Genomic DNA, 12,377 nt, shown 5'->3' with positions numbered 1-12,377 from the left:
ATCTGCTTCATGACGCCCCCCCCCCCCTTCCCCTCCCGACACAAACACATGAAAATCCTTGCTGTAACTATATTATTAGATTAAATTGCTAAAATATTTATTCACCAAGATGGCCTATGGCTTTTCTCTGTTGTAGATGCTTATGTAATAGGCTTTACAGCCCCCCCCCCCCCCCATTAAATGTTGAATTCAACGACTTATATATATCGAAAATATCGATATTTGGAGAGCGATATATCGTGGCTTTAAAATTCGGATATCGCCTAGCATTATTGCGCAGTGATCATAATACATTCTGCTCCTTTTGCCCCAAACTTATTTAATTCTGAAATATTTATGCACTTTTAGAAAATGAATGTAATAAATGGTTAAGGATTCAGATACAATGGAGGAAAATAAAACATTCTTTGAAAAATTTTTAGAAATGAGAAAAATTAAAATAATTTAATTCTCTCCATGCACATGGACATATTAAGTCCAATTAAAACTTCGAGTTTTAGCCCCAACAAATAATTATGTATATAAATAATGTGTGCATACACGTAATGTGTATATGTATGCCCATCAAAACACTTTTTCTTCTTGGAAAAAAGTTCAGGTATTTTTTCATGGAGTCACAATCACCCCTGGTCAAGAAGGAGTAAAACTGGTGCATCTTTGCTTGCTCGACTCCATGTGACGAATTTCTTAAAACAAGAGAAAAAATATTCCTGACTGCATCCAACCACTTGCATGGTATTCAGCTGAAGCCCCTGGCAAACAATCGTTTATGAGCTGATCATTTGCACGGACGCGAGGAAATACAAAAAGAGGAGGCATGTATGCTCCAGCAGCACTAAAACAAACTTCGATGGTGACAGTGCTGCCTCTCTCAGCGAACGTCAGGCAACCAACTTGCTTCCTACCTTTCAAAGCGAGAATTTCTGATATATGCTTTGGTACTATTGACATCCCAGTCTCGTCGCAATTATAAATTCTTGCTGGTGTCAATTTATTCTCATATACAATACGCGTCAATAGATCAAAAAACTTTCCAACATTAACTTCGTTGAAAGCAGCTGCTCGGGCCGCACTCATAGCTTCTGGTTTCCTAAGTGCAATTTGAGGATGGCGAGATTTGAATGCGAGTATCCAATATTTACCAGCTATTTGTTTTTCTTTGTTAAAGCTGTGGTTTTTCCCCAATTTTTCAGCCCATTTATACACCAAGAGCCTAAGGTCATACGATGTAATGCCAAATAGCCTTTCTTCCATTTTCAAAATATAGTCCACAAGTAGGTCTTCTTCTTACAAAGAAAAAATAGTTTTGATTGGGTCCAAAGGCTTAACTATATCTACACTTGCGGTTTCTTTATTTGAATAAATTCTTCCAGCTGTTGACACCGGGAGAACACCCCTGTCCAACGACTGTGTTTTAGTTTCCTTACTTTTCTATGAAGTGTAGCCCGTGGAACATTACAAGCTCGGGATGCTTTCTGAAATCCCATTTCGCCATTCATTATGGAATCAATGGCATGTTTCATCGATTCTCGTGACCAACTACTTCTATTTGTCTTTCTTTAGTAAGTTCTCACCATAATTAGAAATCTGAAAAGAATTAAAACAATACATGCGGGATAAGATGAGATAGTATTCCATCTTGCCCCTCTTACAATATCTCGTCTTGCCTCACTGCGCCATTTGTCGTGTTTACTGTCTACTCAAGTTTAGGTTATAAATAAAATTACATTAAAGCACTGTAAATTTATCCTTTTGAATTGTGGATTACGATTATATGATAGCAAAAAATATTCAAAAAATGATACTCACCAAACTACACTTAAAAAGATGATCCAACAAAATAGGAGTACGGCGAAACACACAAAAACTGAGAAAAATACTTTATACAATGCAAATGCCGCGCACAAAATGGTTGATTCAACCAACGTGGTTTCTTCTTCTTCCATTGCAACTACTTGACTACTTTTTCGCTAGATGTCCACACAGAAATAGTGAGGAGCGTCAGTATCTCATCTTGCCCCGCTATCTCGTCTTGCCCCACCTTCCCCTAGTAACACATTTTTTGGTCATGATCATGGTCATGAAAGTCTGCTTAGGATGTTATCTTTAAACACGTTTTATTCAGAATTTGAAATTTTCCACTTGCATCCCTTTGCTTCTCACTGCCTAATATATAGACATACATTTTGAAATAGGTACGAATATGTCAATATTTTCACAAATATAAATTTAAAAAATAAAATAATATGAAGGAGCGTGTTAAAAATGTAATGAGTAAATAAATGCATACACATGTGTATATCTCTTCGATTCAAAGCACATTTTCAAATGCCTTTATTTATTGAATCAATTTTATGAAATAAATGACACCACGTGTTATTCCAAAGAGCACATTAGCATATGAATGCACTGGATAGTTCAAAGTTGATGTAGAATGACTAACCGAACAAGGACTTTTTTCACGGGAGAAATCCGTCGTGCTTTGGGCGAAAGAACCTCCTGTAAAGTTTCAGAAGAAAGTTTAGGACAAATATGTCATAGCCAGCATTCAAGGTGTCATCTGCGGCCACAACCTCCAGCAGTACGAAAATACTTTGGGAAAACTTTCTATTCTATTTTATCAGAATATCTACTGCTGATACATTGAGTAAGGAAACCCGCATTTTGGTTGTAAGTCAGTAATTGTCATTTATGATTAATATTATTGATGATTACTGATATTACGAATATATTTAGAAATCCCGTGTTTCATTAATTAAGTACACGCAATAATCAAAGCCTGCACTAACATTTTTCGTGATAAACATTGAATATTAAATGGGAAAATAAAGACAAATACGGAAATTTTTTCATGATGTTGATAAAAAAAATAACTGAGACTCTGTTTATTATTTATTGAGTTCATTAATTTCTAACTTGCATTTGTTGAGTTGTTTAGTTTTCTAATATACTTTAACAAGCCTATAATTCGTCTTCATTATTATGATTATGATTATTATTTTTTGAATATTTTTCTCTTGTTTTGCCTCTTTCTTTTCATTTTCTTCATTTTTGTATGGTAGGTTTTGATATTTTGTTTTCACATCTTGTATTCAGGGGCGAGCATGGGGGGGGGGGACACCTGTTGGCCCGGACCCGAGCCTGAATGGAGCCCTAAATGTTTTAGATGAGGGGCAAACTATATGTGGGGACGTAGGAATAAACAAAATGGATGGGGGGGGGGGTACTAAAATTCATTTGTGACGGACCCCAAAATTTCTGTGCATACCTCTTCTTGTATTCCAGCTTACGAAGTCTTGAATCTTTAAATAATTTAGAAGTAAATGTTATTCAAATCTCTTAAAAAATTCTTAAGTTCTTCTCGTAATTAACAAACTGAATATAAACTGATTTTAAAAACAGGCTGAACATGGATTTTTACATAAAACATTTACGAATTTTAATTTTAAACTGTGTGTCGTCAACACTTTTCTTTTAAACTATATTTAGCTTTTTTGTTTTTTATTTGCTACAAGAAAGGCTATTTAGACTAAATATTAAAACACTGGTCCATGTAACAGAAAAAAATATATCCCCGATTTTAAAATCAGAATAAAGGTTTTTTATTCCTTACCCGTCAATGTTTGTGGGTTTTGTGATTTGCATTTAAAGAGTCATACAATTTACAGATTTATCGTCGTGATAAAAAAGCCAAAACAGGGTATTTTATTTTTAGAATCAAGGTGTAACTGAAAAAAAAAAGCTTATAATAAGTGCCATGAATTCTTAGTATTCAGGTTTCAAAGTTCTGTAAAAAAATAATAATAATAATAATGGTGCAGTCTTTATTTCATCGAAACTTTGACAAAAAAATCGCTCTATTAATAGTAAGGAAAACAGCGTTACAGTAATTACGTAAACTCGTTAATACACAGTTGTTGGTTCATTAATCATGAAGTATTAATCAAAGCCCTTTTTAATATTGCACCAAATTTATTTCTAAATCGAACCTTTTAATATATACAGTAACTCCCGATTATCAGGGGTCAGATTATCCGTGTGTGTGTCTTTTTACATTCTATTTAAAAATGATGACTTACAACTAACCGAGTTTTTTTTTGTAAAAGCTTATGAAAGCATTATGACTTATGTAAAGTACAGTGGTGGTAAAAAAAATTGCATCACCCGCGCCGCAAAGGAGAGGAATATCATTCCGACTGCATTCAACACACAGTCAAGCATCCCGTATCCCAGATGATTTGGGGATGTATTTCTGATCAAGGAGTTGGTGGGCTTCACTTTGTGCAAGGAACAGTAAACGCTCAGGTGTATATTGGCATTTTGGAGAAGAAATTGCTTCCAACTATCCAGGATCACTTTACTTCAGTTCCAAACATCTTTTTCCAGGATGATTCTGCTCCGTGCCATACGGCAAAACTGGTAAGTAACAATTTAGAAACCTTTATCCTGCCATTAGACTTAAATTGATATGGGGTAAGGTAATTTTATTTCTCTAAATTCACACGCAGGTTCAGAAACGGAAAAATGAGCATGGGGTCAGCAGTTTGCCTTGGCCCGGAAACAGTTCCGATCTACGTAAACAATTATTAGATTCCTGCTATTAAATGTTTATTTCATAAGTTTTGCAGAATTTCACATGCATTTATCGTTAATCGGTCGAGCAAAACTTCGCACATAATCCAATTGTTGGGAAAATGCGAGGGTGCTGCAATTTTGTTTTACTAGCAATGTAATAATATTATAGTCGTTAAATATTTTTTTTTAATTTATGATTACGCTAGTGTTCGTTTTTATCTTTTACATTATTTTTACATTCAATGTTATCGTTTTAGCTGTAATTTAAATGTATATGTGAGTGTTATTTATATTTTTTTGCTATAATATACACTAATATGATTTTTTTTTCAATTATTTGGACTATCCGCGGTTACTGTTCCACCCCATTCCACGAATAACCGGGAGCTTACTGTAGTTGTTTTAAATTCACCTAACTGGTGCAATACTCCGAATCAGGTTTTATAGGATAAAAGAAACAAAGAAAATATCACCACAAAACCAACCTAGTTTCAAACTTTCTTCTTCAGTTGAATCCATTCTGCTTTTTATTGTTCTATTTTTCTACCATGTTACCAATCACAAATCGATCGCTCAGAGTCAAACTGATTTAACCCTTAGTGAAGTCAAGTATTACAAACACAAAAATACCTCAAATGCCCTGTGGAAGGCTTATGAAGAGAAGAGCAAAATAAAGAACTATATTGGGGGGGGGGGGGAATAAAGGGGACGAAAAGAAATATCGGAAAACAAACTTCATCAAGCTCTTTTTATTTGTTTTCCGTTAGGTTTATTGTACTAAACTCTTGACAGGCAGGATAGTCACGTTCCTGCGGAAGATTTTGGTTTTATTTGAGTTGAATGAGTGCCATATATAGGTTTTCAAGTTGTGCTATAAAATAAGCGTAATTTGTTTCGTATATTGTAATAATGTTTCGTTATTTTCCCTCTTAGCAGGGAGATGCCGGAAACATTTATTTATTTATTTGTTTTTGTGAATTAAATTAAAATATTTTTCGAAAATCAACCAACACTATCATACACACACACACACATCAGATATTAACTTTCTTAGCAAGAAGTGAAACTTCTAAAACAAAGAAAAACAAGAATATTATATGATATTTTTTGGGTGCATAGCATAGTGAAAAGATTGCACAATCTACTCATAAATTTGGCTATAATTAATTGGATGTTGCTTAGTAAATCTGCATAAGGACTTTGCAAAAACATTAAAAAGAAAAAAAAAAAGGTTCTTGCGGTAATGATAGTTTTGAAATAAAACAACGAAGCGAAAGCGACTACTGCTGATCTGTACCTTTCTGGACTTTCCGAGAACATATATTATAATTTACAAGACTTTGAAACGAATCCAGGAAATTCAGGTCGGTAATTTTTGTCAAAAAAGGAATTAAAAAAACTAATAATAATAAAAAAATAATAATAAATAAATAAAGAAGCTTAATTGTTTTGTTTTTCCTATAGTAATTCAAAAAGTGGATCGAGCTGGCTGTGATACTAAACGCTAACTAAATAAATTTACTCCTTTTAATAGCACTTTTAGACAATAAAAAAGTCTATCAACAATGATGTCACAGTTGCTTTCACAATTTTTGACCTCCCACCCCTTTTGTTACAAAGTGCCACACTTTACCTTATCCCTCTTCTTATATTGCCCCAGGTCACGCTATTATTCATCAACATATTGCGATAAAAAATCTGGCGTCATACTTTCTACTAACCCTCCTTCCTTCTTGTCACTAGCTCACAATTTCAAGAGCCAATCTAGTCCCTCAAAGCATTGCATTATTTGTAAACAACCCCTAAATAAGTACCTGTTTGCTTAAAAGGAAGAGTAAAATGGCATTTTTGTTTTCAAAAATGCGTGCCGTTTTTAATGCTTATGGGTGATTTTTATTTACATTAGAATACATTGATTGCCATCTTCTCAGCTTTGAAAAATCCTGCTTTCAATTAATTCACAAAGCAACAGCAGCTTTGCCGGTGATGGTTTTTGCAAGCATCAAGCAAAAGAATCATCTCCACTCAAATGCTTCTTATTCACTCTTTTAAAAGAAATCAGTAAGTTCTCCGAACTTCTGCAGTTCGAACTAAGAATAAAGACATTCCTTTCTTCCACAAATAGCGGCGTCTTTAATCTTCCATCTTCCCAAATGTCTTCCCTCTCACCGAAGGGAATAAGCTTTTGATGAGTTACATAGAAACATCCCTCGTGGTTTGCGCTGAAGAAAACGTTTCAGAAATACACAAGGATTGATGGAGGTTGAAGTAATGCTTTTTCACCACTGCTGTCCATCATGTCACAAAAATAAAGCTTCTTCTGGTACGTATTCTGCTGGACGCTTCGATTCGAAACTTTTGCATTGGAAGTGAGGATATATATCCTAATAAAGAGTTAAGTTTTTCATGGTGTGAGTGAAGTGCTGATCGATTTGGAACTCAACTTCTCCCTTTTGGTCTTTTTTGATGGTTGAAATTATCTGAAAAAATAATTAATTAAATCTTAAATTAGTGACTCGGAGTAATCTGCCGTGAACAGGTAAAAGGCTGTAACTGCAAATTTTTCATTTCTTTTTTTTTTCATTTTTGTCATCTGTTGTACGTTAGCTTCAATGAAACCAGCTTGCATATTTGGTTTTCGCCGAAAAAAGGCACAAAAAAAAAAAAAAAAAAAAAAAAAAAAAATCCCCATTTCCTAATTGTTAGCATTGAATTTAACACACATTTCTTCCAATGCCTCAAAAACTCAGTTCTGCAGATCCTGCCGTTTACCTACCCACGGCAGCAATATTTCACCATGTAAAATTTAAAATACATCCAGAAATTAAATAATTTTGAAAATTTAAATATATTCGAGAATTTTGACTTTGGATATTACGTTATATCTACAACGCTATTCTTGTACACCTATGGTAAAACTTCCCCATTTACCCCGCAACAGCAGGAATGTCGAAAAGTTCAGGATCTACCAGAATTTCAAAGGGCTTTGCGTGGTTCATTCCGACACGCCTTGAGAAACGAGGTTTGCATAATTTAATGTAAAAAATATATGTTCAATATAGAACACATATTGCTCTCAATATGTGTTCTATAGATTATCGCATGAATATTAATAAACGGTACAAATTGTTTGGAATAATAGTTGACAATGTTATTCTTAAAAAAAAAGTAGACTGAGTCAAAAAAAAAAAAAAAAAAAAAAAAAAAAAAGCAGATAACATTTTTAGCCCTGAAATTAAAAAAAAAATACTACATAAGAATTTAGCGGATGAATTCAATTAATAAAAAGATAAACTTAACATCTAGTCAGAATTTAAAACAATGTATAAAAGAAGTTATAAATCAATTATGAAAACAGTGATTGCCTTTGGGTTTATTGGCATATAACTAAATAAATAACGAACGATATACAACAATGATAAACTTGCATTAATTTCATCACGGTTCATATTTAATTTTAAATCTTTATAATGTTATATTATATTTTTTCGGTCTGTTTTTGTTGCAAAATAAACTTTGAAATATTCAGCAAGCCATAAAATTCTAATTTCCTGCATACCGACTGATGTTGTGTAACCCGGTAATAGTTTTAAAAAATTAAGAAAATGTTGATCTATCACTAAAGTAAATCTCGAAGAATATATCTGCTTTTTATGCACTAATGTATCTTCAATTCTTTTAATGATTTTTTTTTTCTAAAGGTAGACCATTTTCAAAGTAAATTCTGCATTGCGTTGGCTCTGAACTTTTGGGCTCGAAAAAAATAAGCTTTTCGTTTCAATTCTTCTTTCTCGCTCCAAACGAAAAATTAGTTGGTGCCGTGCATACGTTGGAATTAAACTTTCCGTCGTACCGTTGCTGTATATTTCTCGGGCAATAGAAATAAAAATTACAAAATTTCATTTTTTATTATTTGCGACTCGGAGGAACACTTGTTTTTTACGACCGCTAAATAAATGTTTACCTTGCCGCATTTGAAGCTAGTAATGCGCCGGGATGAGCCAAGAAGAATACAGTAAATAGATGGGAGATGGTTATTCTCAACGAAGTGCTAATGAAGCCACAGAAAGGAACAAGTTTCAGCAAATTATCCAAAAAATAATGAAAACGTTAGTACAAGCCAACTGGTACATCTCTCAGAAACTCTTAAATAATAGTTTCTTTTACCTAAAAAATGATGTAAGTTGTTTGCAAGGGGGCTCCCTTCTATCATGGAAAATAAAATGTCATGTCATTACTGTCATATGTCAATGAGAAATGGCAATACAGCAAAAATGCTGGTAAGTTTTTGTCTGATGTACTGTACACGATAGATATCGTTACGTAAACCGAAGCATCAGATGACGACACACAGTTCACATCGGATGTTTGCCAAATTTGGCGCAGAGGCACTTTGATGCTCACGAACCAACATATACGCTTTTCTTAAACTTAAAAAAAAAAAAAAAAAAAAAAAAAAAAAAAAAAACAAAAAAACAAAAAAACACAGTTAAAAAAATTTTAATTTTGATTAAGTATACTACTCTTTTTCTACACTTTACGGGGTTTTTTACACTTTTTTTTAAAAAAAATCAAGCCTGATTATTGAACATACATCACTTTACACAAATTTTATTTTCGTGGTATACCGTCCAACGCTCGGAAAGCAGCAAACAAAAACAAAATAAAAATAATAAAACAAAAGAATAGCATTAAGGAAATAACTTTAAGATCTACATATATAGCTATCGTTTTAAATGTGTATAAAAATGGCATCGCTGATGAAAAACACACCGTATATACATTGAGACAACTTCCTAAAAGAAAAAAAAAACAAAAACAGAACGTGCTATCTACGTAAGTCTCTGTAATATACCTAGGTCGAGGCGGGCACAAAACACCATTTAGCAGCGCGTATTTCTTCAAGTAACTGTTTTTTGACGCTCTGTTTTATTTTTACGATTTCATTTTTTGGTTGCAAATGCTAGTTTTGGAAGTTTATTTTTATTTCGGTTTTGTTGCTGGTGGTGTAAGCAAAGGAGCGTTTTATGTTTTATAAGACGGGCACAAAATGTATACCCAGCGCATTAAATGGCGTTTCGTACTGTTGCTTCTTTTATTCGTTTATACGGTTGCGAAAGAATGAAAAAATACCCCAATGAATATGAAACATCTTTGCAGTTTTGCGAGTGTATTATAAGCAATGTTGCCAAACGTCCCGGATTTCAAGGGACAGTCAAGTATTTTGAAAAATTGTCCCGCGTCCCGGGGAACTTCCATATGGGACGGCTTAGATAATAACAATACAACATTACGAGACAGTATTTTAAGGAAAAAAAATAAAGTTAAGGTGATCAGGGACAGGAAAATCGTCAAATTTTGCAATTCTTTTTATCATGTGAAAAATTACTTCTTTTTTTCTGCTTAAGAGGACGTTTGAATCTTGTTTCTATCTTAAATAGAACGAAGGATATAATTATTTTTGTTGCATGCACCTAACTAATGTGTACTTAACTTGAAAACTTTAAACGCGTTTTTCTCCATGATGGAATTTTTTCCCGATTTCTTGCATTCAAACTCTTATACGTCAGGAACCAATAAAGATAAAGTTATGAAACTTGAAGCATATCTTTTTCAAACAGTTTACTTTAAATTTTATTCGGCGGATTTGAAAAAAGTTTACTGCAAAAATTATGATTTAAAAAAAAAGTATCTTCGACTTTTTCGAAATTTTTCTTCAAATATTTTTTTATTTTTTATTGAATCCATATTTTTAAAATCGCCGAATAAAAATTAAAGCTTAAATATTTGTGCTTAATTTATTTAAAAAAAATTGAAAATTGATCAAGAATATTTTTAGTTATAGCAATTTAAAGCAACCCCATTAAAAAAAACTAATTAAATTTAAATAATTTTTTTTTCATTTTTATGTCATGATTTTGCGTATTAAATAAATGGTGAATCAGTGCAAAAAATTCCAAAACTCTAAAGTATATAATAAAAAAAATTTCAAAATGTGTCTCGAATCCCCTTAAACGTAAATATGCGCAAACTTATTAGCACCTATTCCTATCAACGTCGATCTGTATACTGAACTGCGTTCTATTGCTTAATTTATTCATTGGTTTTCTCTAGAAATGTGCTCACCCATGAACATACTGAGGGGAATCTTTCGAAAGCGGTTGAAACATGATTGTTTACCACCCCGTAAAAATACACGATAACCAGTTATTTCCCTCAACCACAAAATATCCCTCCCCCCCCCTTTCACTTTTAGAAGCCTGTCCCGTATTTATTGTTCTTAAATCTGGCAACCCTGATTAAAAAATAGAACAAAAGCTTGATCCTGTGTGCGTGTATTGTATGTAAATAATATTCTTCCTTCTCACAATCTCCATTTCTATATGCTATTGCAGTAGATCAAGTTAAATTTTCCCTAATCTTATTTATCGTGATAATAATTAAGTAAAGTTGTTGATAAGAAACATTTTCTAGTTGCGATTGTAAATAAAACTTTTAACAATTCCTTCAAAAAAAGGATATAATAATTTTTTGTTAGTGATCTGAAAATGATATATTTTAGTTTTTTACCTTTCAGCGAGGTTGTATACAAGATATATATATTGGGGAAGTAACAGTTATTGCGGAATGGAAGCAGATGTGGGAGACATGCGGATTTATTTATGAGCTAAATATCGGTGAAGGGGCCGTAGGTAAGATGAAAATGAAAATTTCAGTATCTTTTTGTAAGTTTGAAGCTTCGTAAAATTACTGTTAATTCGTATTCTTACGGAATGAGAAAATTTCTGGAAATACAAGATGCGGTAGTATTTTATATTTCGAGAAAAAATACAGTGAAAAAAATATCGGCAGGGTATTACAAGAAACTGAACCAACCTATTTAGATCTTGACTATTTTTACTTCCTTTTACAAAAAGGAAGTGTTGTATTGGCGAAAATTTTTTTACTCAAAAATCGACTATAATTTTCATTTTGCTCACCCCCGAATGAATGTTGAGTTTTTATTTCGACCCGACCACACGTGCATATGTTCCTAAGAACGTTTAGAAGACCGAAATATCCATTTTGACTATCCCCGAGTTAATTACAACGAGTCTTCTCGTGACGTATGTATGTACGTATGTATGTGCGTATGTGCGTATGTATGTCCATAACTCAAGAATGGTAAGTTCTAGAGTGTTAAAATTTGGTACGTAGACTCCTAGTGGGGTCTAGTTGTGCACCTCCTCTTTTGTTTGCATTCCGATGTTTCAAAAGGGGTCTTTTACACCTTTTTGGGAGGAAATCATTTGTAATTTCGGTGTAAACTCAAGTGGCGTTATAATTTGGCGGACACTTGGCGATATATCGCCAGTATTTCGGTCGCCAAGTTTTGTCGCCAAAATGGTGACAAATTTGGCGATTTCTTTTCTTTAACCTGGTTTCAATTTGGCCATTGTTGGTGATATTTAGTGAGTTCACTATTGAATCACATTAAAATTGGCAATAATAAGGAAATAACATTAAATTGGTGTAAAAGGACGTCATGTGATGCACACATTAGCTCGTTTTTAACGTTGTAGGAGATATTATGGTTACACTTATGCTTGTATAGATTTAATTATTTTTATTTGCTTTTGTTCAACATTTAAGTTGTGGGCGTACTTCATGTAGCGCAAATATTTGTTAATGGTTTGATCTAGATAGTTTTACTTCTATTAAATTAAATAATTTTGTCTTTGACTTTTAACATTAAATACAGAATTTGTTTACGTTTTATTACGTAACACATGTCATTTCGAGTAGCAAATGATGTCAAATAT

The 12,377-nt window shown here is 33.0% G+C and overlaps 1 protein-coding gene across 1 annotated transcript; it reads right to left on the bottom strand.

The window, feature by feature from the left end:
- Positions 1–687: 687 nt before the first annotated feature.
- Positions 688–1,254, bottom strand: LOC129219393 (uncharacterized). Its single transcript, XM_054853786.1, has one exon. The coding sequence runs from the start codon at positions 1,252–1,254 to the stop codon at positions 688–690; it is 567 nt and encodes a 188-aa protein (XP_054709761.1).
- Positions 1,255–12,377: the final 11,123 nt, after the last annotated feature.

The sequence above is a fragment of the Uloborus diversus genome, chromosome 1, assembly GCF_026930045.1.
Source record: "Uloborus diversus isolate 005 chromosome 1, Udiv.v.3.1, whole genome shotgun sequence".
Classification (NCBI taxonomy): domain Eukaryota; kingdom Metazoa; phylum Arthropoda; class Arachnida; order Araneae; family Uloboridae; genus Uloborus; species Uloborus diversus.
This window is presented reverse-complemented; position numbering and strand designations above follow the sequence as displayed.

Bases quoted from the DNA above. Each gene is read 5' to 3' on its own strand.
- LOC129219393 (XM_054853786.1), bottom strand. From the start codon at position 1,254: ATGGAAGAAAGGCTATTTGGCATTACATCGTATGACCTTAGGCTCTTG.